Raw genomic sequence first — 18,097 nt, forward strand, 5'->3', positions numbered from 1 at the left:
GAGATGGGGGAAGAGGAGAAGGGAGAGGGGAAGGGAGAGATGGAGGAAGTTGGGAAGGGAGAGGTGAAGGGAGAGATGGAGGGAGAGGGGAAGGGAGAGGTGAAGGGAGAGATGGAGAAAGAGGGGAAGGGAGAGATGGAGGGAGAGGGGAAGGGAGAGATGGAGGGAGAGGGGAAGGGAGAGATGGAGGGAGAGATGGAGGAAGAGGGGAAGGGAGAGATGGAGGGAGAGGGGAAGGGAGAGATGGAGGGAGAGGGGAAGGGAGAGATGGAGGAAGAGATCGAGGAAGAGGGGAAGGGAGAGATGGAGGGAGAGGGGAAGGGAGAGATGGAGGGAGAGGGGAAGGGAGAGATGGAGGGAGAGGGGAAGGGAGAGATAGTGGGAGAGGGGAGTGGAGCAGAGAGTGATGCCCAGCCAGACTCTTCAATCATGGGCTACTGGTTCCGAACAGTGGGCCTCTGTGTGTGGAGGTGAAGGCCACTGGGAGATGCTATCTTTACCACTGATACAATGGCTTCATAGACAGAGCCAGAGCAGGGCCAGAGTCTAGGGTGAAGCGCAGAGCGACTGTCAGGATGATTACGCCACCTGCTGGTAGTCATGTTCACAAGTGCTTCTGTTTTTTGGGATATGAAGTAGTGAAATTGAGAGGACTGAGCTGCTGGAATTGGTGCACTTTAAACACACACACACACACACACACACACGCACATATATACAGTGCCTTGCGAAAGTATTCGGCCCCCTTGAACTTTGCGACCTTTTGCCACATTTCAGGCTTCAAACATAAAGATATAAAACTGTATTTTTTTGTGAAGAATCAACAACAAGTGGGACACAATCATGAATGGAACGACATTTATAGGATATTTCAAACTTTTTTAACAAATCAAAAACTGAAAAATTGGGCGTGCAAAATTATTATAAAAATTATATATATCTATACACACACACACAGGTTCAACTATATTTTGTACAGAGGCCCATTGCTCTTGTCATTAATTATTCTTTCTGTGGCAGCATAGACATTGCATCTATCCTTCTATTGATGTAGTTTAGTGCAGAGTTATTTTGCAGAGTCATTTTCCCTCTCTCAGTACTCTGGGAGCCCCAGGCTCAGTGGTTTTGGATGCGTAAACGGCAAGGGCTATTTTCCTTGGCATACTCTGAGCTCTTTCTCATGACGAAACGTTTTGGCTGGCTGGGAAGGAGGGAAGATGAGAAAGGAGGAAAGGAGAGGTAGAGTGTTACGTTTTGGTACGTTCCAAACATCGAGAACAGAACCTAGGTGTCTTAGGACTGAAGTACACAAGGACAATGTATTGTACCAACTCCAGAGTTACCTTAATACTTTCCAAGTTTCTCTCTCCTCCCTTCCCTCTCACCTCTCTCCTCCCTTCCCTCTCACCTCTCTCCTCCCTTCCCTCTCATCTCTCTCTTCCCTTCCCTCTCATCTCTTTCCTCCCTTCCCTCTCACCTCTCTCCTCCCTTCCCTCTCATCTCTCTCTTCCCTTCCCTCTCACCTCTCTCGTCCCTTCCCTCTCACCTCTCTCCTCCCTTCCCTCTCACCTCTCTCCTCCCTTCCCTCTCATCTCTCTCTCTCTTCCCTCCCCTCTCACCTCTCTCCTCCCTTCCCTCTCATCTCTCTCATCCCTTCCCTCTCACCTCTCTCCTCCCCTTCCCCTCACCTCTCTCCTCCCTTCCCCCTCACCTCTCTCGTCCCTTCCCTCTCACTCTCTCTCTCTTTCTCTCTCCCTCTCTCACTCTCTCACTCTTCTGTTTTGTACCCTATCTCCTCCCTTTTCTCTTATTTACCTCTCTTCTCACTTACCTTATCTCCTTCTCCTCTTCCTGACCTCTTCTCCCTCTTATATCCTCTCTCTGTCCTCCCCCTCACACGTTATACCAGTCAACTGATGCTTTCAAATAAACTCTAGAATGATTTTTATGGAATTCTGAAATTCTGCCTGGAATAGAATTCCATCCATATGTCTGACTACAGTTGTTTTTTTTATAAAGCATGATATGAATCACCAAACCTCAAAGAGTAAAACACAAGCAGAATTCCAGACTAAAATGCAATCATAACACAAGGACTAATTGGTCAAGACGGTCATCTGAGCTCAGTGGTATTGAGGGCTAAATTCGAGCTAGTGTTTTTAGGTAATCCTCAAGCCTCACACAATCACTGACCCAGAGAAACCGTGACCTACAAACAGCAGTAGGAATTACAGACCAGAGCAGACCAGCACAGGAAGGGCGGTATCTCGCATCAACTGTTCCTCCTCCAGCCTCCAAATATGTATTCTACAGAACTGCGTTTCTTCAGGGTATTTTTCTTTGCTGAGGCAGAGTAGCTACCACTCCTTTCAAATAGGACAAATATATTCTGAAATGGTTTTTAAATACAATTCAAACACTTTGTAGTGGCAGCAGCAGGAAACGAGCAGAAATAATTGGAAGGAGAATGTGCAAATAAGACCACCTGTTTGTGTGTGTGTGTGGGTGGGGGGGGGGGGGGCAAATGGCACCCTATTCCTTATTTAGTGCACTAGTTCTGACCACAGAGAGAGAGAGAGAGAAACAGCCTGATTTGGGACATAGCCCTAATCCGAGAAGCTTGCTGAGAGCTGACCTATTTTTACGACGCGAGGCGTCCTGTGCCTGTGAACAATTTTCATTCTTTTCATTGTAGGCTTGACTTCCTAACCTCCCTCGTTAATAAAATGAAACGCCCGATAGATCAGCTTCAAAGACAGCCCACCACTATAATGACGAGGGGTGTATTTCTCTGCTACTGTTTCCAGAGTCGTTTGTTTTCTACGGGGTGTTTTCTGTTACTGTTCACAGATCATAGATCGTTTTTACAGGTGTCGAATAAGACTTGAATATTTAAAATGATTGAATTTCTATCACGACAAAAGGGGTGAATCAAATAATATCTCTCTCTCTGTCCCTGTCTCTCTCTCTCTCTCTCTCTCTCTCTCTCTCTCTCTCTCTCTCTCTCTCTCTCTCTCTCTCTCTCTCTGTCCCTGTCTCTCTCTCTCTCTCTCTCTCTCTCTCTCTCTCTCTCTCTCTCTCTCTCTGTCCCTGTCCCTGTCCCTCTCTCTCTCTCTCTCTCTCTCTCTCTCTCTCTGTCCCTGTCTCTCTCTCTCTCTCTCTCTCTCTCTCTCTCTCTCTCTCTCTCTCTCTCTCTCTCTCTCTCTGTCTCTCTCTCTCTCTCTGTCCCTGTCTCTCTCTGTCTCTCTCTCTCTCTCTCTCTCTTAATAGGTAGTCCCCATTAATTTAATTTAATTGAGAGTGAGAAAGACAGAGAGATAGGGAGGGGGAGAGAGAGAGAAAGACAGAGAGAAAGAGAGGGGGAGATAGAGAAAGACACAGAGGGAGATAGAGAGGGGAGAGAGAGAAAGGGAGAGAGAGAAAGACAGAGAGAGAGAGGGAGAGAGAGAAAGACAGAGAGAGAGGGGGAGAGAGAAAGACAGAGAGAGAGAGTGAGAGAGGGTGAGAGAGAAAGACAGAGAGAGAGAGAGAGAGAGAGAGAGAGAGAGAGAGAAAGACAGAGAGAGAGAGAGGGAGAGTGAGAAAGACAGAGAGAGAGAGAGGGAGAGAGAGAGAGACAGAGAGGGAGAGAGAGGGAGAGAGAGAGAGAGAAAGACAGAGAGAGAGAGAGAGGGAGAGAGAGAAAGACAGAGAGGGAGAGAGAGGGAGAGAGAGAGAGAAAGACAGAGAGAGAGAGAGAGAAAGTCAGAGAGACAGAGAGAGCGAGAGTGAGAGAAAGAATGTTGCCCAATTCATAGTAAATGCATGCCTGCTCTGCTCTTTTCTGTGTAGTGAAATGAGGGCCAACTGGATGCCTGTTGCAGTCACTGCCACACCCAGTGTAAAATATGGTCTGACAGGCCTGGTGAACCAGACCAGAGAGATACACAATTACGGGAGAATCTGACAAGACAAGAAAACAGAAACGTTAAGGAATTTGCGTATGATGGATGCAGTATTTCTGTAATGTAAGAAAGGAAGGTTTTCACAACATGGGAAATGATGTGACCATGAAAACAAATCAGTACATTCCATTAGGGATTACAGGGATTCTGAACTGGTCTGACCCAGACTGAGCTCCAGCAGCAAGACGGTCTGACCCAGACTGAGCTCCAGCAGCAAGACGGCCTGTTCCCAGACATGAGCTGAACCCTGAGGTAACAAGATTAAACTGTCTGATCACCTTCCACCTCTCCCTGTTAACTCCCAGCTTCTTTCCCACTCTCCCCCTGTCCCTCCCCCTCTCCCACTGTCCCCCCCCTCTCCCACTGTCCCTGTTCCTCCCCCCTCTCCCACTGTCCCTGTTCCTACTCCCTCTCCCACTGCCCCTGTGCCTCCTCCCTCTCCCACTGTCCCTGTTCCTCCTCCCTCTCCCACTGTCCCTGTTCCTCCTCCCTCTCCCTGCTCCTCCTCCCTCTCCCTGTTCCTCCTCCCTCTCCCACTGTCCCTGTTCCTCCTCCCTCTCCCTGTTCCTCCTCCCTCTCCCACTGTCCCTGTTCCTCCTCCCTCTCCCTGTTCCTCCTCCCTCTCCCACTGTCCCTGTTCCTCCTCCCTCTCCCACTGTCCCTGTTCCTCCACCCTCTCCCACTGTCCCTGTTCCTCCTCCCTCTCCCACTGTCCCTGTTCCTCCTCCCTCTCCCACTGTCCCTGTTCCTCCCCCCTCTCCCACTGTCCCTGTTCCTCCTCCATCTCCCACTGTCCCTGTTCCTCCTCCCTCTCCCTGTTCCTCCTCCCTCTCCGACTGTCCCTGTTCCTCCTCCCTCTCCCACTGTCCCTGTTCCTCCTCCCTCTCTCACTGTCCCTGTTCCTCCTCCCTCTCCCACTGTCCCTGTTCCTCCTCCCTCTCCCACTGTCCCTGTTCCTCCCCCCTCTCCCACTGTCCCTGTTCCTCCTCCCTCTCCCACTGTCCCTGTTCCTCCTCCCTCTCCCTGTTCCTCCTCCCTCTCCGACTGTCCCTGTTCCTCCTCCCTCTCCCACTGTCCCTGTTCCTCCCCCTTCTCCCACCCTCCCTGTACCTCCTCTATTTCCCCCTGTCCCTCCCCCATCTCCCCCTGTCCCTGTCCCTCCCCCCTCTCCCCCTGTCCCTGTTCCTCCTCCCTCTCCCTGTTCCTCCCCCCTCTCCCACTGTCCCTGTTCCTCCTCCCTCTCCCACTGTCCCTGTCCCTCCCCCCTCTCCCCCTGTCCCTGTTCCTCCTCCCTCTCCCACTGTCCCTGCCCCCCCCATCTCCCACTGTCCCTGTTCCTCCTCCATCTCCCCCTGCTGGCTCTGTCCCTCCCTCTTTCCGCCTGGTCCTGTGATGCTCTGCCATGCCATATTTACAGATCTCTTGCCACCCTGCCCTGTCAGCTGGGTGGTTGGTACTCCCACTGTCCCTGTTCCTCCTCCATCTCCCCCTGCTGGCTCTGTCCCTCCCTCTTTCCGCCTGGTCCTGTGATGCTCTGCCATGCTGGCATATTTACAGATCTCTTGACCCTGCCCTGTCAGAGGACATTCTGTTGGCTAAATGAGCAGAGCTCTGCTTGCCCCTGACCTGTCGCCATAACATCTCCCTCAACCTCGGAGTCTCTATCACCTCACAGTGAACAGCCTGAACACTGAAACATCTGAGACTTATGGGAAGAGATACATATTATAGGAAGATATATATAATGTAGGAAGATATATATATATTATGGGAAGATATACATATTATAGGAAGATATATAGGAATATATATATATATTATAGGAATATATATATTATAGGAATATATATATATATATATATAGGACTGCAGGTTAATTAATCTCTCTCTCTGTGTTTTGATCTATCTTTCTCCCTCTGTCTCTGTCTCTACCTTCTCTCTTTCAATTCAATTCAATTCAATTCAAGGGGCTTTATTGGCATGGGAAACGTGTTAACATTGCCAAAGCAAGTGAGGTAGATAATATACAAAAGTTAAATAAACAATAAAAATGAATTCCTTCTCTTCTCTCTCTCTCATTCTTTCCCTCTCTCTACTTGGTTCTCTCATAACCCCCTCTCTCCCTCCCTCCCTCCCAGTTTCTACATTCCACTGTCAGTTCCACTTGGATCCCTGAGGGAGTATCGTGGAGGAAAGTGGATATGAGCTAGCAATAATGAAAAGAGAGAAACTAAGTTGAAAGGTTTTCCTTTGCCAGTAATTGTTATTTCCGTCCCTCTTGCTTTCTTTGTTTTATGTGTGTAAATGAATTCTCACTCTTTTGCTTAAGCTTTATGTTGTCTTTTTGTTGTGACTCAAAACCAAGATCCAACAGAATGTGTTCTCTTTCCTCTTCTCCATATGTAGAAGCAGGTACATTGCTAATAATTACCCTCCGACAAGCAACAAGATGTCACGGCCCGAGGTCTAAACTTACTGAGAACGGAGGAGATCCCAGATACAGGACTGTTATTATACAGTCACAGCAAAATACGGGACAAGTCAAAGAAGAAGGAGAAAAGAGGAGGTGAGAGGAGAGGAAATGAGAAGAGACGACTAGCCACTGAACTGGCAGTCACCTGAACCAACACAAACAGAATGCAGCACACCTCTGAATAAATTTAGGTTTTAATGAACAACACATTCCAAGGATCCAAAATGTTTCATATTATGTGCTGTGTGTTTAATTAATCACCATCTCTATTTGGGATTTTCTATCATGTATACCAAAATCACCCATCTATAGCTGATCTGAATTATGTGGAAGGACCACCAGAGGGCAGGCTGGGCTCATGGATAGTAGCCCAACAAGGCATGGGAGACAAGGTAACCAGAGGCAATTAAGCACAGCTGACGGTACTAATGACATACTCTCCTTCCCCTATAAGAGAGAGAATGGAACCAGCAGAGAAGGGGGAAACTATCTCTGGAAGATGGCCACCGAGAGAGAGGAGCTATCCAGGAAGAACCACTAAGACGGTGACAATCCGTGACTTTTGTTGTAGTTTAAAGATAATCCTATTGTGTTCTTGTTTCATCTGGAGAAGAAGATGTATGTTTTTCCTTGGAAGATTTTCATTGATTATGTTGGAGTGTTTGTGTTGACCCAATGCCCTCAATAGAGAACTGTGTTCAATCAAGAAAACTTACTCCTGACTCGTTTATTCCACCTTCCCGCTTTAGAGTGACGCCCAATTACTTGGTCCGCTCACATTGGTGGAGGATGCGGGCATTAGGTGGACGAGTGACACAAGGATAAGTGAGTAAATCAAGATTCTTCCAGTAGACCCGGAGGAACCATTCAAGAACGATGGATAACGCCCTACTACAACAATTGATCACGGCACAGCAGACAACCATAGAACTCCTGCAACAACAGCTGAGCCGACGAGAAGAACCTAGAGTTAAGTCAAGAGCGGCTGCTCACGTCATCTTGCCTCGTCTCTCCAAGGAGGATGATATTGAGGCCTTCCTCATGACCTTCGAAAGGACGGCCACCTTGGAAGAGTGGCCGCCCACAGAATGGGCGAGCGCATTAGCCCCTCTTTTGACCGGGGTGGCTCAAGAAGCCTATTTTGACCTGGATTCCCGCGAAGCTGCGGACTATGGGTGACTAAAAACCGAGCTCCTGTCCCGGTACCAGCTGACTGCCAGAGATAGGGCTGTAAAATTCCATCAATGGACCTATACAGCTGATCAACCCGTCCGTGCCCAGATCTTCGCCTTAATACGACTGACGAAACAGTGGCTAGAACCTGGAAAGGGAGTAGGACATGTGATAGAGACTCTCGTAGTGGACAAGATATTGAGAGAATTACCCAGTGACTTAAAAAGGGTTGTGGGGCAAGCCAACCCGTTGTCAGCCGACGACATAGCCCAGGCGGTGGAAACATATCGGTCTACAGGGGAGTTGTTAAAAAGTGACAAGGAGGAATGGAAGGAGTCTTCCAATCCCGTACCACGACTCACCCCGGCGCGCCCGCCGCCGAAACGTCCAAACCCCCCCCGGAGGTGGGAGAAGTCAGCCACCACACAGCAGGGTCGGTGTTATAAATGTCAGTCTCCCAACCATTATGCCCCACAATGTCCTAGCAAGGATGAGCCCATGGTCACGGAGTCATCACTGCCTATCCCCACACATCCCGTTTTGAGGGGGCAGGATCAACACTGTTGGTTAGCAGAGATAGCCCCAGCCTCAGAGATTCCGTTGCGAGTCGAAGGACAAGATGTGGTAGCTATTCTCGACTCGGGAAGTATGGTTACGTTAGTAGAGGAGCGGATGGTGACCTCCGCAGCACTGCTACCAGACAAAGTAGCCGTATCCTGTATCCATGGAGACACCCACTATTACCCCACTGTGAATCTGCCTATTCTCACTCCAAAAGGAAGGTGTACAGTCAGGGCAGGGAAAGTGCCCCAGCTGAAGGTGCCATTATTGATCGGGAGAGACTGTCCCCTATATAAGGAGCTTCGGCAGATGACGTTATGCACGGGAAGAAGGGGGACAGGAAAGAAGAGAAAATCCAAGCCCGAGATAGTAGTCCTACAAGGAGACGTAGCCGCGTCCTCGTCCTCTGCAGCAGAGGAAGAAATAGCGACCCAACGTTTACGACAGATATTCCAGGAAACCACCGATGAAGACACATGTGAAGGGTTATCCACAACGCAGGAAGGAAGGAGCAACCAGGCGCTAAGGGATATATTTGAAGCTCCATCCGAGGAGGGAACCTGGAAGGGATTCTCCTCGCTCACCCCTGATGGGGATGTGGAACATCCTCCACATCCCTCTACCGAGGTCGACCTGCCCCAGGAATTAAAGGGACAGTTCGGCACCTCGCAGCATAGAGACCCAGACCTAAGGGAGGCCATGAGGAAGGTGAAGGTGATCGACGGGAGGAACGTCGACGGATCAGGTGAGCCCCCTCTTCCTTACTATGCAATCAGGCGGGGTCTCTTATACTGGGTCGTACGACGAAGGGGGGAAAACCAGGAATTACTAATGGTGCCTAGGCCATACAGGGATACAGTTCTACAGTTAGCCCATTCCCACGTCCTAGGAGGACACCTGGCACGAGACTATTGACAGAATCATGCAGAGATTCTATTGGCCCCGGGTCACCCGGGATGTGGCCAGGTACTGTAGGACGTGTGATCAATGTCAACGTACAGCCCCACGGCCACACCTACGTAACCCTTTGATTCCTCTCCCCATCATAGAGACTCCCTTTGAACGCATAGCTATGGACCTCGTAGGACCCCTCCCAAAATCCGCCAGAGGACACGAGTACATCCTAGTGGTTATAGATTACGCTACCAAGTTCCCGGAGGCCATACCCCTGCGTAATATGTCGTCAAAGGGAATTGCCAAGGAGTTATTCCTGATGTTCTCTCGTGTGGGCCTCCCCAAGACTATCTTAACCGATCAAGGAACCCCGTTCATGTCCCGGTTGATGAAGGACTTGTGTCGGTTATATCAGGTTCAACAGATACGTACAAGCATATTCCACCCTCAAACAGACGGGTTGTGTGAACGCTTGAACAAAACGATTAAAAGCATGTTGAGAAGAGTGGTGTCCCGAGACGGGAAAAACTGGGACTTGCTTCTCCCACACTTAATGTTTGCCCTGCGAGAAGTACCCCAGGCATCCACTGGATTCTCTCCGTTTGAATTGCTCTATGGCAGACCCTGTCGAGGAATCCTCGACTTAGCCAAGGAGACCTGGGAGACCCAACCATGCCCCTTTCGATCCACAATAGAGCACGTTACCCTGATTAGAGACCGCCTGTCAGCAGTGTGGCCCATAGTCAAGGAGCATATGGAGAAGGCCCAAAGGACCCAAGGCCGGGCCTATGATAAGTCCGCGACCCCCCGTGAGTTCACCGTGGGAGAGAAAGTGATGGTGCTTGTGCCCACGGCCGGACATTGCTTGCTGGCGCAGTGGAGGGGGCCCTACGAGGTAATGAAAAGGGTCTCACCGGTCAATTACCTCATCAAGCAACCTGACAGGAGGAAGAAGGTCCAACTCTATCACATAAACCTGCTGAAGACGTACCATGGACGAGAGGAGGAGGTGGCTTTGATGGCCCTGGAGGGCAAAGGAAAAGAGGAGGCTCTACCACAGGTGCACCGTGGCCAAACTCTCCTACCGGAGCAGTCAAGACAGCTAGACAAGCTGATTATGAACTTCGGTCGAATATTCTCTCCATTCCCAGGACAAACAGATGTCCTGTTCCACCATATCCACACTGAACCCGGCAAGAAGGTGAATATCCGCCCTTACAGGATTCCTGAGGCTCGCCGAGTCATCGCTAAGAAAGAGGTGAGGGAAATGTTGAGGATGGGCGTGATCGATCCCTCGACAAGTGAGTGGTCCAGTCCCATAGTCCTGGTCCCCAAATCCGATGGTAGTATGAGATTCTGCAACGACTTTAGGGGCGTGAATGCCATCTCTACATTCGATGCGTATCCCATGCCCCGCGTGGATGAACACTTGGAGCGCTTAGGAAAGGCCAAGTTCATCACTACCCTGGATTTGACGAAGGGATATTGGCAAGTGCCGGTGGCTCCGGAGGATCGCCCAAAGACTGCCTTCGCCACCCCAGAGGGGCTTTTCCAGTATGTGAGGATGCCCTTCGGACTGCACGGTGCCGCTGCAACTTTCCAACGCCTCATGGATGCCATTCTACGGCCCCATCAAGAGTATGCAGCGGCGTACATAGACGATGTGGTCATCCACAGCGAGGACTGGGATAGTCACCTCCTGCGATTACGGGCGGTGCTCGTGAGGTTGGAAGCCACAGGGTTGACAGCCAATCCAAATAAATGCTGCCTGGGCCTGTCCAAAGCGGAATACCTGGGGTACACCGTGGGGAATGGGAAAATATACCCACAGGCAGAGAAGACAAGGGCCATTCGTGACTGGCCTCGACCCCGGACCAAGCGAGACGTTCGGGCCTTCTTAGGGATAACAGGATATTATCGCCGTTTTATCCCGGGATATGCAACCATTGCCAACCCCCTCACAAACCTCATCAGGAAAAACCTGCCAAACCAGGTAGAGTGGAAAGACGAGACGGAAGAGGCCTTTCAATTGCTAAAAGATGGCCTGTGTTCTGATCCCGTTCTACAGGCTCCGGACTTCTCACAAGAGTTCATTGTGCAGGTCGACGCCTCGGATACAGGGCTCGGGGCCGTACTAGCTCAGGGTAAAGGTGAAGAAGAGAAGCCGATTCTCTTCATTAGTAGGAAGCTCAGCGATCGGGAACAGAGGTATGCGACCGTAGAGAAAGAGGCCTTAGCCATCAAGTGGGCCCTCAATTATCTCCGGTACTACCTACTGGGTCGGAGGTTTGCATTAGTTACTGACCATGCGCCCCTCACGTGGATGGCTGGTAAGAGAAACAATAACAACCGAATAGCCAGATGGTTTTTGTCTTTACAACCGTTCTCTTTCCATGTCATCCACAGGGCCGGATCGAGGAACGGGAATGCAGACGCGCTGTCCCGACGCGACCAAGACAAGGCATGGGAGACAAGGTAACCAGAGGCAATTAAGCACAGCTGACGGTACTAATGACATACTCTCCTTCCCCTATAAGAGAGAGAATGGAACCAGCAGAGAAGGGGGAAACATCTCTGGAAGATGGCCAACGAGAGAGAGGAGCTATCCAGGAAGAACCACTAAGACGGTGACAATCCCGTGACTTTTTTTGTAGTTTAAAGATAATCCTATTATGTTCTTGTTTCATCTGGAGAAGAAGATGTATGTTTTTCCTTGGAAGATTTTCATTGATTATGTTGGAGTGTTTGTGTTGACCCAATGCCCTCAATAGAGAACTGTGTTCAATCAAGAAAACTTACTCCTGACTCGTTTATTCCACCTTCCCGCTTTAGAGTGACGCCCAATTACTTGGTCCGCTCACAATTATTTCAGGATGGGTCAGAGAGAGGCCTTGGGAAAAGCTGAGTCAAATCCAATATGGTGTGAAATATTGTCTCCCCCTCCACTGTGACATAACAGCAGTGAAGTTTTAGCGGGGTTCCTCCCATGCTGTAGCCAGTACCTCCCCTGCATCTCCACATGGCACAGACCTGTGAGCTTCTCCACTGACGTCTGGGGTTCAGCCCGGCCTATAGCAGCCGCACCCACCCAGCCAGCCTCTAACCTAACCCACCATCTCTAGACCTACCCCCAGTCTTCCAAGCCTACCTACAACCCACAACCACAGGTTCTACTCTTACCCCAGTCGCACCCCGGGCCCAAACCCTACTCCCAGCCTGACCCACAAGCCCATCTCCCAGTCTCACCCACCAATCACAACCCATCTCCCAGCCTCACCCATCAATCACAACCCATCTCCCAGCCTCACCCACCAATCACAACCCATCCCCCAGCCTCACCCACCAATCACAACCCATCCCCCAGCCTCACCCACCAATCACAACCCATCTCCCAGCCTCACCCACCAATCACAACCCATCTCCCAGCCTTACCCACCAATCACAACCCATCTCCCAGCCTCACCCACCAATCACAACCCATCTCCCAGCCTCACCCACCAATCACAACCCATCTCCCAGCCTCACCCACCAATCACAACCCATCTCCCTCCACATCCGCTCCCACCACCTGTCCTGTTTTCCTCCCCAGCCAGCCTTGTTAACGTGTCTAACTCTCTCAGACTCAGAGCCAGTGTGAAAATAAACATGTCACCTTTAGGCTCATTCTAGTGGACATCAATCATTGGTTTGCTGCTCTGTGTGGTTGATGAAAAATGAATTCCATTATCCTTCCTTACTGCTGTTTCTGCTGTACTGAAGGGCAGGCAGATTCAAGGTCGGGGGGCAGGCAGATTCAAGGTCAGAGGGCAGGCAGATTCAAGGTCAGAGGGCAGGCAGATTCAAGGTCAGAGGGCAGGCAGATTCAAGGTCAGGGGGCAGGCAGATTCAAGGTCAGGGGGCAGGCAGATTCAAGGTCAGGGGAGGCAGATTCCAGGTCAGAGGGCAGGCAGATTCAAGGTCAAGGGAGGCAGGATGATCAGACAGGTGGGAAAGGAGTCCAGAGTCAGGCAGTGGTCAGAACCAGGAAGACAGAGTATGGTGAAAAACACGCTGGTTGTCTTCACTAAACATGCAAGATGAACTGGCACAGAGAGACAGGAAACACAGGGATAAATACACTGGAGAAAATAAGCAACACCTGGAGGGGGTGGAGACAATCACAGGAACAGGTGAAACAGATCAGGGTGTGACAATATGTAATTGACTGTGATTCATTTTGCTTGGTGCAAGTAAACCAGGAGCATAGACTTAAAAGTCCAAACCCGGTCCAGACCCGGTTCAAACCCGGTCCAGCTGGAATTCTAGGCAGCTGGTAAAGCAAACACTTAAAGCTATTTGAAATGTTTCAAATACTATTTGAGCCCAGGTCTGCTGAGCAGTTCTCTGCTAAGACAGTGTATGGCATCTGGTTAAGAAAGATAGAAAAAGACCCATGGTTACTGAATAGCTGGAGTTTTCTCTAGTGAGCTTGGCTATCTCTTCAGTGAGTCATTATGTCTATAAATAGCAGTGTTTTATATAGCTCAGAACTGTTAGCCAGGTTAATGAAGACCTTATTGTTTGTTAAGTATCTCAGAGCTGCTAGCCAGGTTAATGGAGACCTTATTGATTGTTACTTATCTCAGAGCTGTTAGCCAGGTTAATGGAGACATTATTGTTGTTAAGTATCTCAGAGCTGCTGGCCAGGTTAATGGAGACATTATTGTTCAGTATCTCAGAGCTGCTAGCCAGTTTAATGGAGACATTATTGTTGTGTATGCATCTGCGCTGTTAGTACTGTATCTCAGAGCTGTTAGTACTGTATCTCAGAGCTGTTAGTACTGTATCTCAGAGCTGTTAGTACTGTATCTCAGAGCTGTTAGTACTGTATCTCAGAGCTGTTAGTACTGTATCTCAGAGCTGTTAGTACTGTATCTCAGAGCTGTTAGTACTGTATCTCAGCGCTGTTAGTACTGTATCTCAGCTTGTTAGTACTGTATCTCAGCGCTGTTAGTACTGTATCTCAGAGTTGTTAGTACTGTATCTCAGAGCTGTTAGTACTGTATCTCAGAGCTGTTAGTACTGTATCTCAGAGCTGTTAGTACTGTATCTCAGAGCTGTTAGTACTGTATCTCAGAGCTGTTAGTTAATGAAGACCTTATGGTTCCAGGCAAAAATCTAGAAACACATTTTCTATTGTTTGTCCCATAACTGTCAAAATATATAAACTAATTTGTATTGGGGCTGTCAAATCACTAAGTATTGAAGTAATTGTTTTCATACGTAAGTTGAAAATGGGTCTGCTTGTGAATCATGTATAGTTTATGAATTTGTCTAAAAGTCAGTCTCGTTGGCTCTCTACCACACCTGCTGCCTCGACCGCTGAATGCTCAGCTATGAAAACACTATTGTCATTTACTCCTGAGGTGCTGACCTGTTGCACCCTCTACAACCACTGTGATTATTTGACCCTGTTGGTCATCTATGAGCGTTTGAACATCTTGAAGAACGATCTGGCCTTAATGGCCATGTACTGTTATAATCTCCACCCGGCACAGCTAGAAGAGAACTGGCCACCCCTCAGAGCCTGGTTCCTCTCTACCCAGTACAGCTAGAAGAGGACTGGCCACCTCTCAGAGCCTGGTTCCTCTCTACCCAGTACAGCTAGAAGAGGACTGGCCACCTCTCAGAGCCTGGTTCCTTTCTACCCAGCACAGCCAGAAGAGGACTGGCCACCCCTCAGAGCCTAGTTCCTCTCTAGGTTTCTTTCTAGGTTCCTGCCATTCTAGGGAGTTTTTCCTAGCCACGGGGGTTTCTGCGTTGCTTGTTCTTTGGGTTTTTAGAATGGTTTTCTGTATAAGGATGTTGTGACACCTTCTTATGTAAAAAGGGCTTTATAGATAGATAGTCTTAGCCCCAAGGTAAGTCTAGCCTGGTCCTAAATCTGTTTTTACTGTCTTACCAAGTCCATGAGACAATTACCATACAATGGCAAGACAGCACAAACACTTATTGGACCAGGCTAGGTTAAGCCTATATATTCTTGGACAAAAAAGCCCTTTGAGGGGAGATTCTATATTGAGTCCAGGAATAGAATAGTTAGGCTTCATCTCGGTAGGTCAAAACCAGGCTATACTGCAGCATGGTATTTAGCTCCGCCACAAGCTGGTATAGGGTGCCATCTAATGGAGACTGATGGAACACTGCTCTCTGGTCTATTCTCACCATTCACTCACTAATTTGCAGTGTTGTTAATGAAAACCTCTACAGGATCGGTGTCCCCCCCCCCGTGGGACGGTTGAACTAACGTAGGCTAATGTGATTAGCGTGAGGTTGTAAGTAACAAGAACATTTCCCAGGACATAGACATATCTGATATTGGCAGAAAGCTTAAATTCTTGCTAATCTAACTGCACTGTCCAATTTACGGTAGCTAATACAGTTAAATAATGCCATGCTATTGTTTCAGGAGAGTTAATAGCTATGAACTTGAAAAGTTATAAATCAATTAGGCACATTTGGGCGGTCTTGATACAATCTTTTTTTCCCAGAAATTCAATGGTTCATTGGATCAGCGCCTGGGCTGGAATAATACATTATGTCCTTTCTCTTGGAAAAGCTGACGGTACAAAACAAAATATCAAAAAATCTGTTTTTTTCTTATTTTCTTTTACCAGATCTAATGTGTTATATTCTCCTACATTCCTTTCACATTTCCACAAACTTCAAAGTGTTTCCTTTTCAAATGACAACGAGAGTATGCATATCCTTGCTTCAATGCTTGAGCTACAGGCAGTTAGATTTTGGGTATGTTTGGCAGATCCTTAGGACATTTGCATCATTTAGCAGATGCTCTTATCCAGAGCAACTTACAGTAGTGTATATATTTTCATGGGAATCGAACCCACAACCCTGACGTTGAACGCGCCATGCTCTACCTTCTGAGCCAAATAGGTGCTTTGTTGAGATAATGCCTATGTACTTGTTATGCATGTGTAATAAAATGCTTATAGTACCCTTCAAACAGAGGACGATATCCTCTCTCCTGATTGGGAAGGTACCATTACAGTAAACGACTACCAACTCTGTTTGACATGTAAAAATACACACAACGAGTGAGAGTGTAACGGTTGGCTTAACTGACACACCGACAGGAAATCCACAACTCCAGTTCTGTTATTTAGTATAGCTCCACCAATCACGTGACAGCAGGGTGACAGTGTGTGGCTGGGTGCACTTGTCTTCGAGTCTGGCTGTCACAGACTGTTTCCTGATCTGAAGGAGAGGAGACAGACCAGGGCTGTAACAGTAGGGGGGAGAGGAGCATCATGGCCATGGCTTACCAACAGAAGCTAGCTGAGAAGCTCACCATCCTCAACGACAGAGGGACAGGGGTGCTGCTGCGTATGAACTACATTAAGAAGGTGAGAGAGGAGGAGGGAGGTCTGTTAAGGAGAATGGCGACACTTTAAAAAAAAGGAACTTGAAGGAAAGTCACAGGTTTTTCTCCGGATACGTTCACAGCTTTCTGCCCTGTTTGTGATGGAGAACCGTGTGGTTGGAAACACTGGGATGGGAAATGATCGATCATTAAAATTCTAGAATTTTCAAAATCTCTCAAAATAGTTAGCTTGGTGGCTGCTGCGGAAAGAATATACATTTTCTGAGTGTCAGCTTGCCTTGAAGAGGAAGTTCACACAGGAAACCAGACTGATCTGCATCCACTCAGACTCCTGCTACGGCACACTCACAAAGCCTCAGCACAGATCTGCTATCTACATTTGTTAAAATATTGGTCTCACTTTTAAACAAAACACAACCAAACTTTTCAGGCCCCATAAATAACTTATTAGGCCCATAATCCATGTCAGGAGCCAAATAAACAAATTCGATTATACTAAATTCAATAGTTCATTTCCTGAATTGAGTGGATGAAAATGTCATTGACCCTTAACCCCTAGCCGGTTCTGTTCCAGACGTGCTTGGATCCCAAGCTTCGGCCACAATACCTGACAGACAAGACCATGGAAGCATCTGTGAAATACATCAACAAGAAGTTCCCCAACATCGACTTCAGGGGAAATAGTGTAAGTAGCAGCCCTCAATCCACCCCTTAATTCTGAATCAGATAAAACACTTCATTAATGATAATCTGTAAAACGTGTCTAATGTGATTTGTCATGAACGAAAGCAGCAGTATCTGGTAGGCATCCAGAAACACAAGTCTGAGGTGATGGTGGCCATGTCCAGCTACTACGACTCCTTCATAGACGTTATGGAGTTCAGGGTGAGTCTTTCCAGATCACTCTTTCCCCAATCTCTCCTCCAGGGCCCCCCCAAGCCAGGTCCACTTATTTTATGTATTGCAGGACAACTAATCATCAAGCCCTTCGCTAGTTGAATCAGGCATTCTAGTTCTGTAATGTGTGGAATTGGCTCAGGAAACACTGTTCCATACAGCATTTGATATTCAAAGCACAAAACTACAATTATCCAAACAGAATTAACATATAAAGTGACTTTCTTTCTTTTTTCTCACCTCCGAATGAAATAACATATATTTCAAGGGAAGTCAAATCGAGATGTGTTATTGTACAGAGGGAAGTGTGTCCTGTGCCTTATTCATTATGTGTGATGACGGTCACAGTAGTGGACTGTAGGGGGGGTGGGGGGTGGGGGGGGGGTTCATGACTGTGATGATAATACACATAAAACTATACACATCAGTATATCATCCAATTTCAGAATAGAACATTTTCAAATATATTAAAATGCTGATACAAGAAATAACACACTCGGATGTTTCCCTCAATTTCTTTGGATAGGCTGTGGCATTTCTAAAAGGATTCTGTATTATTTATAATGGTCCCATGAGGATAGTCATGAATTGCAGGTGTTTATTCCCTGTTGCTGTCTGTACTGTTACAGAGCAACACGAACACATCAACCCACTGCGTTATGTGACGTCTGTACTGTTACAGAGAAACACGAACACATCAACCCACTGCTTTATGTGACGTCTGTACTGTTACAGAGCAACACGAACACATCAACCCACTGCGTTATGTGACGC

The 18,097-nt window shown here is 48.1% G+C and overlaps 1 protein-coding gene across 2 annotated transcripts in view; it reads left to right on the forward strand.

The window, feature by feature from the left end:
• Nucleotides 1-16,231: 16,231 nt before the first annotated feature.
• The window catches only part of LOC139371436 (NCK associated protein 1 like), a 44,735-nt gene continuing 42,869 nt past the window's right edge, over nt 16,232-18,097 (forward strand). The window contains exons 1-3 of one of the 2 annotated variants that reach the window (XM_071111851.1): nt 16,232-16,448; nt 17,001-17,111; nt 17,219-17,311. In XM_071111851.1, coding sequence (XP_070967952.1) covers nt 16,353-16,448; nt 17,001-17,111; nt 17,219-17,311 — 300 coding nt within the window. In that variant the 5' untranslated portion in view covers nt 16,232-16,352. The remainder of the gene's footprint in view (nt 16,449-17,000; nt 17,112-17,218; nt 17,312-18,097) is intronic. The other variant, XM_071111852.1, reaches the window with a different exon arrangement.

This window comes from Oncorhynchus clarkii, chromosome 17 (assembly GCF_045791955.1).
Source record: "Oncorhynchus clarkii lewisi isolate Uvic-CL-2024 chromosome 17, UVic_Ocla_1.0, whole genome shotgun sequence".
NCBI lineage: Eukaryota > Metazoa > Chordata > Actinopteri > Salmoniformes > Salmonidae > Oncorhynchus > Oncorhynchus clarkii.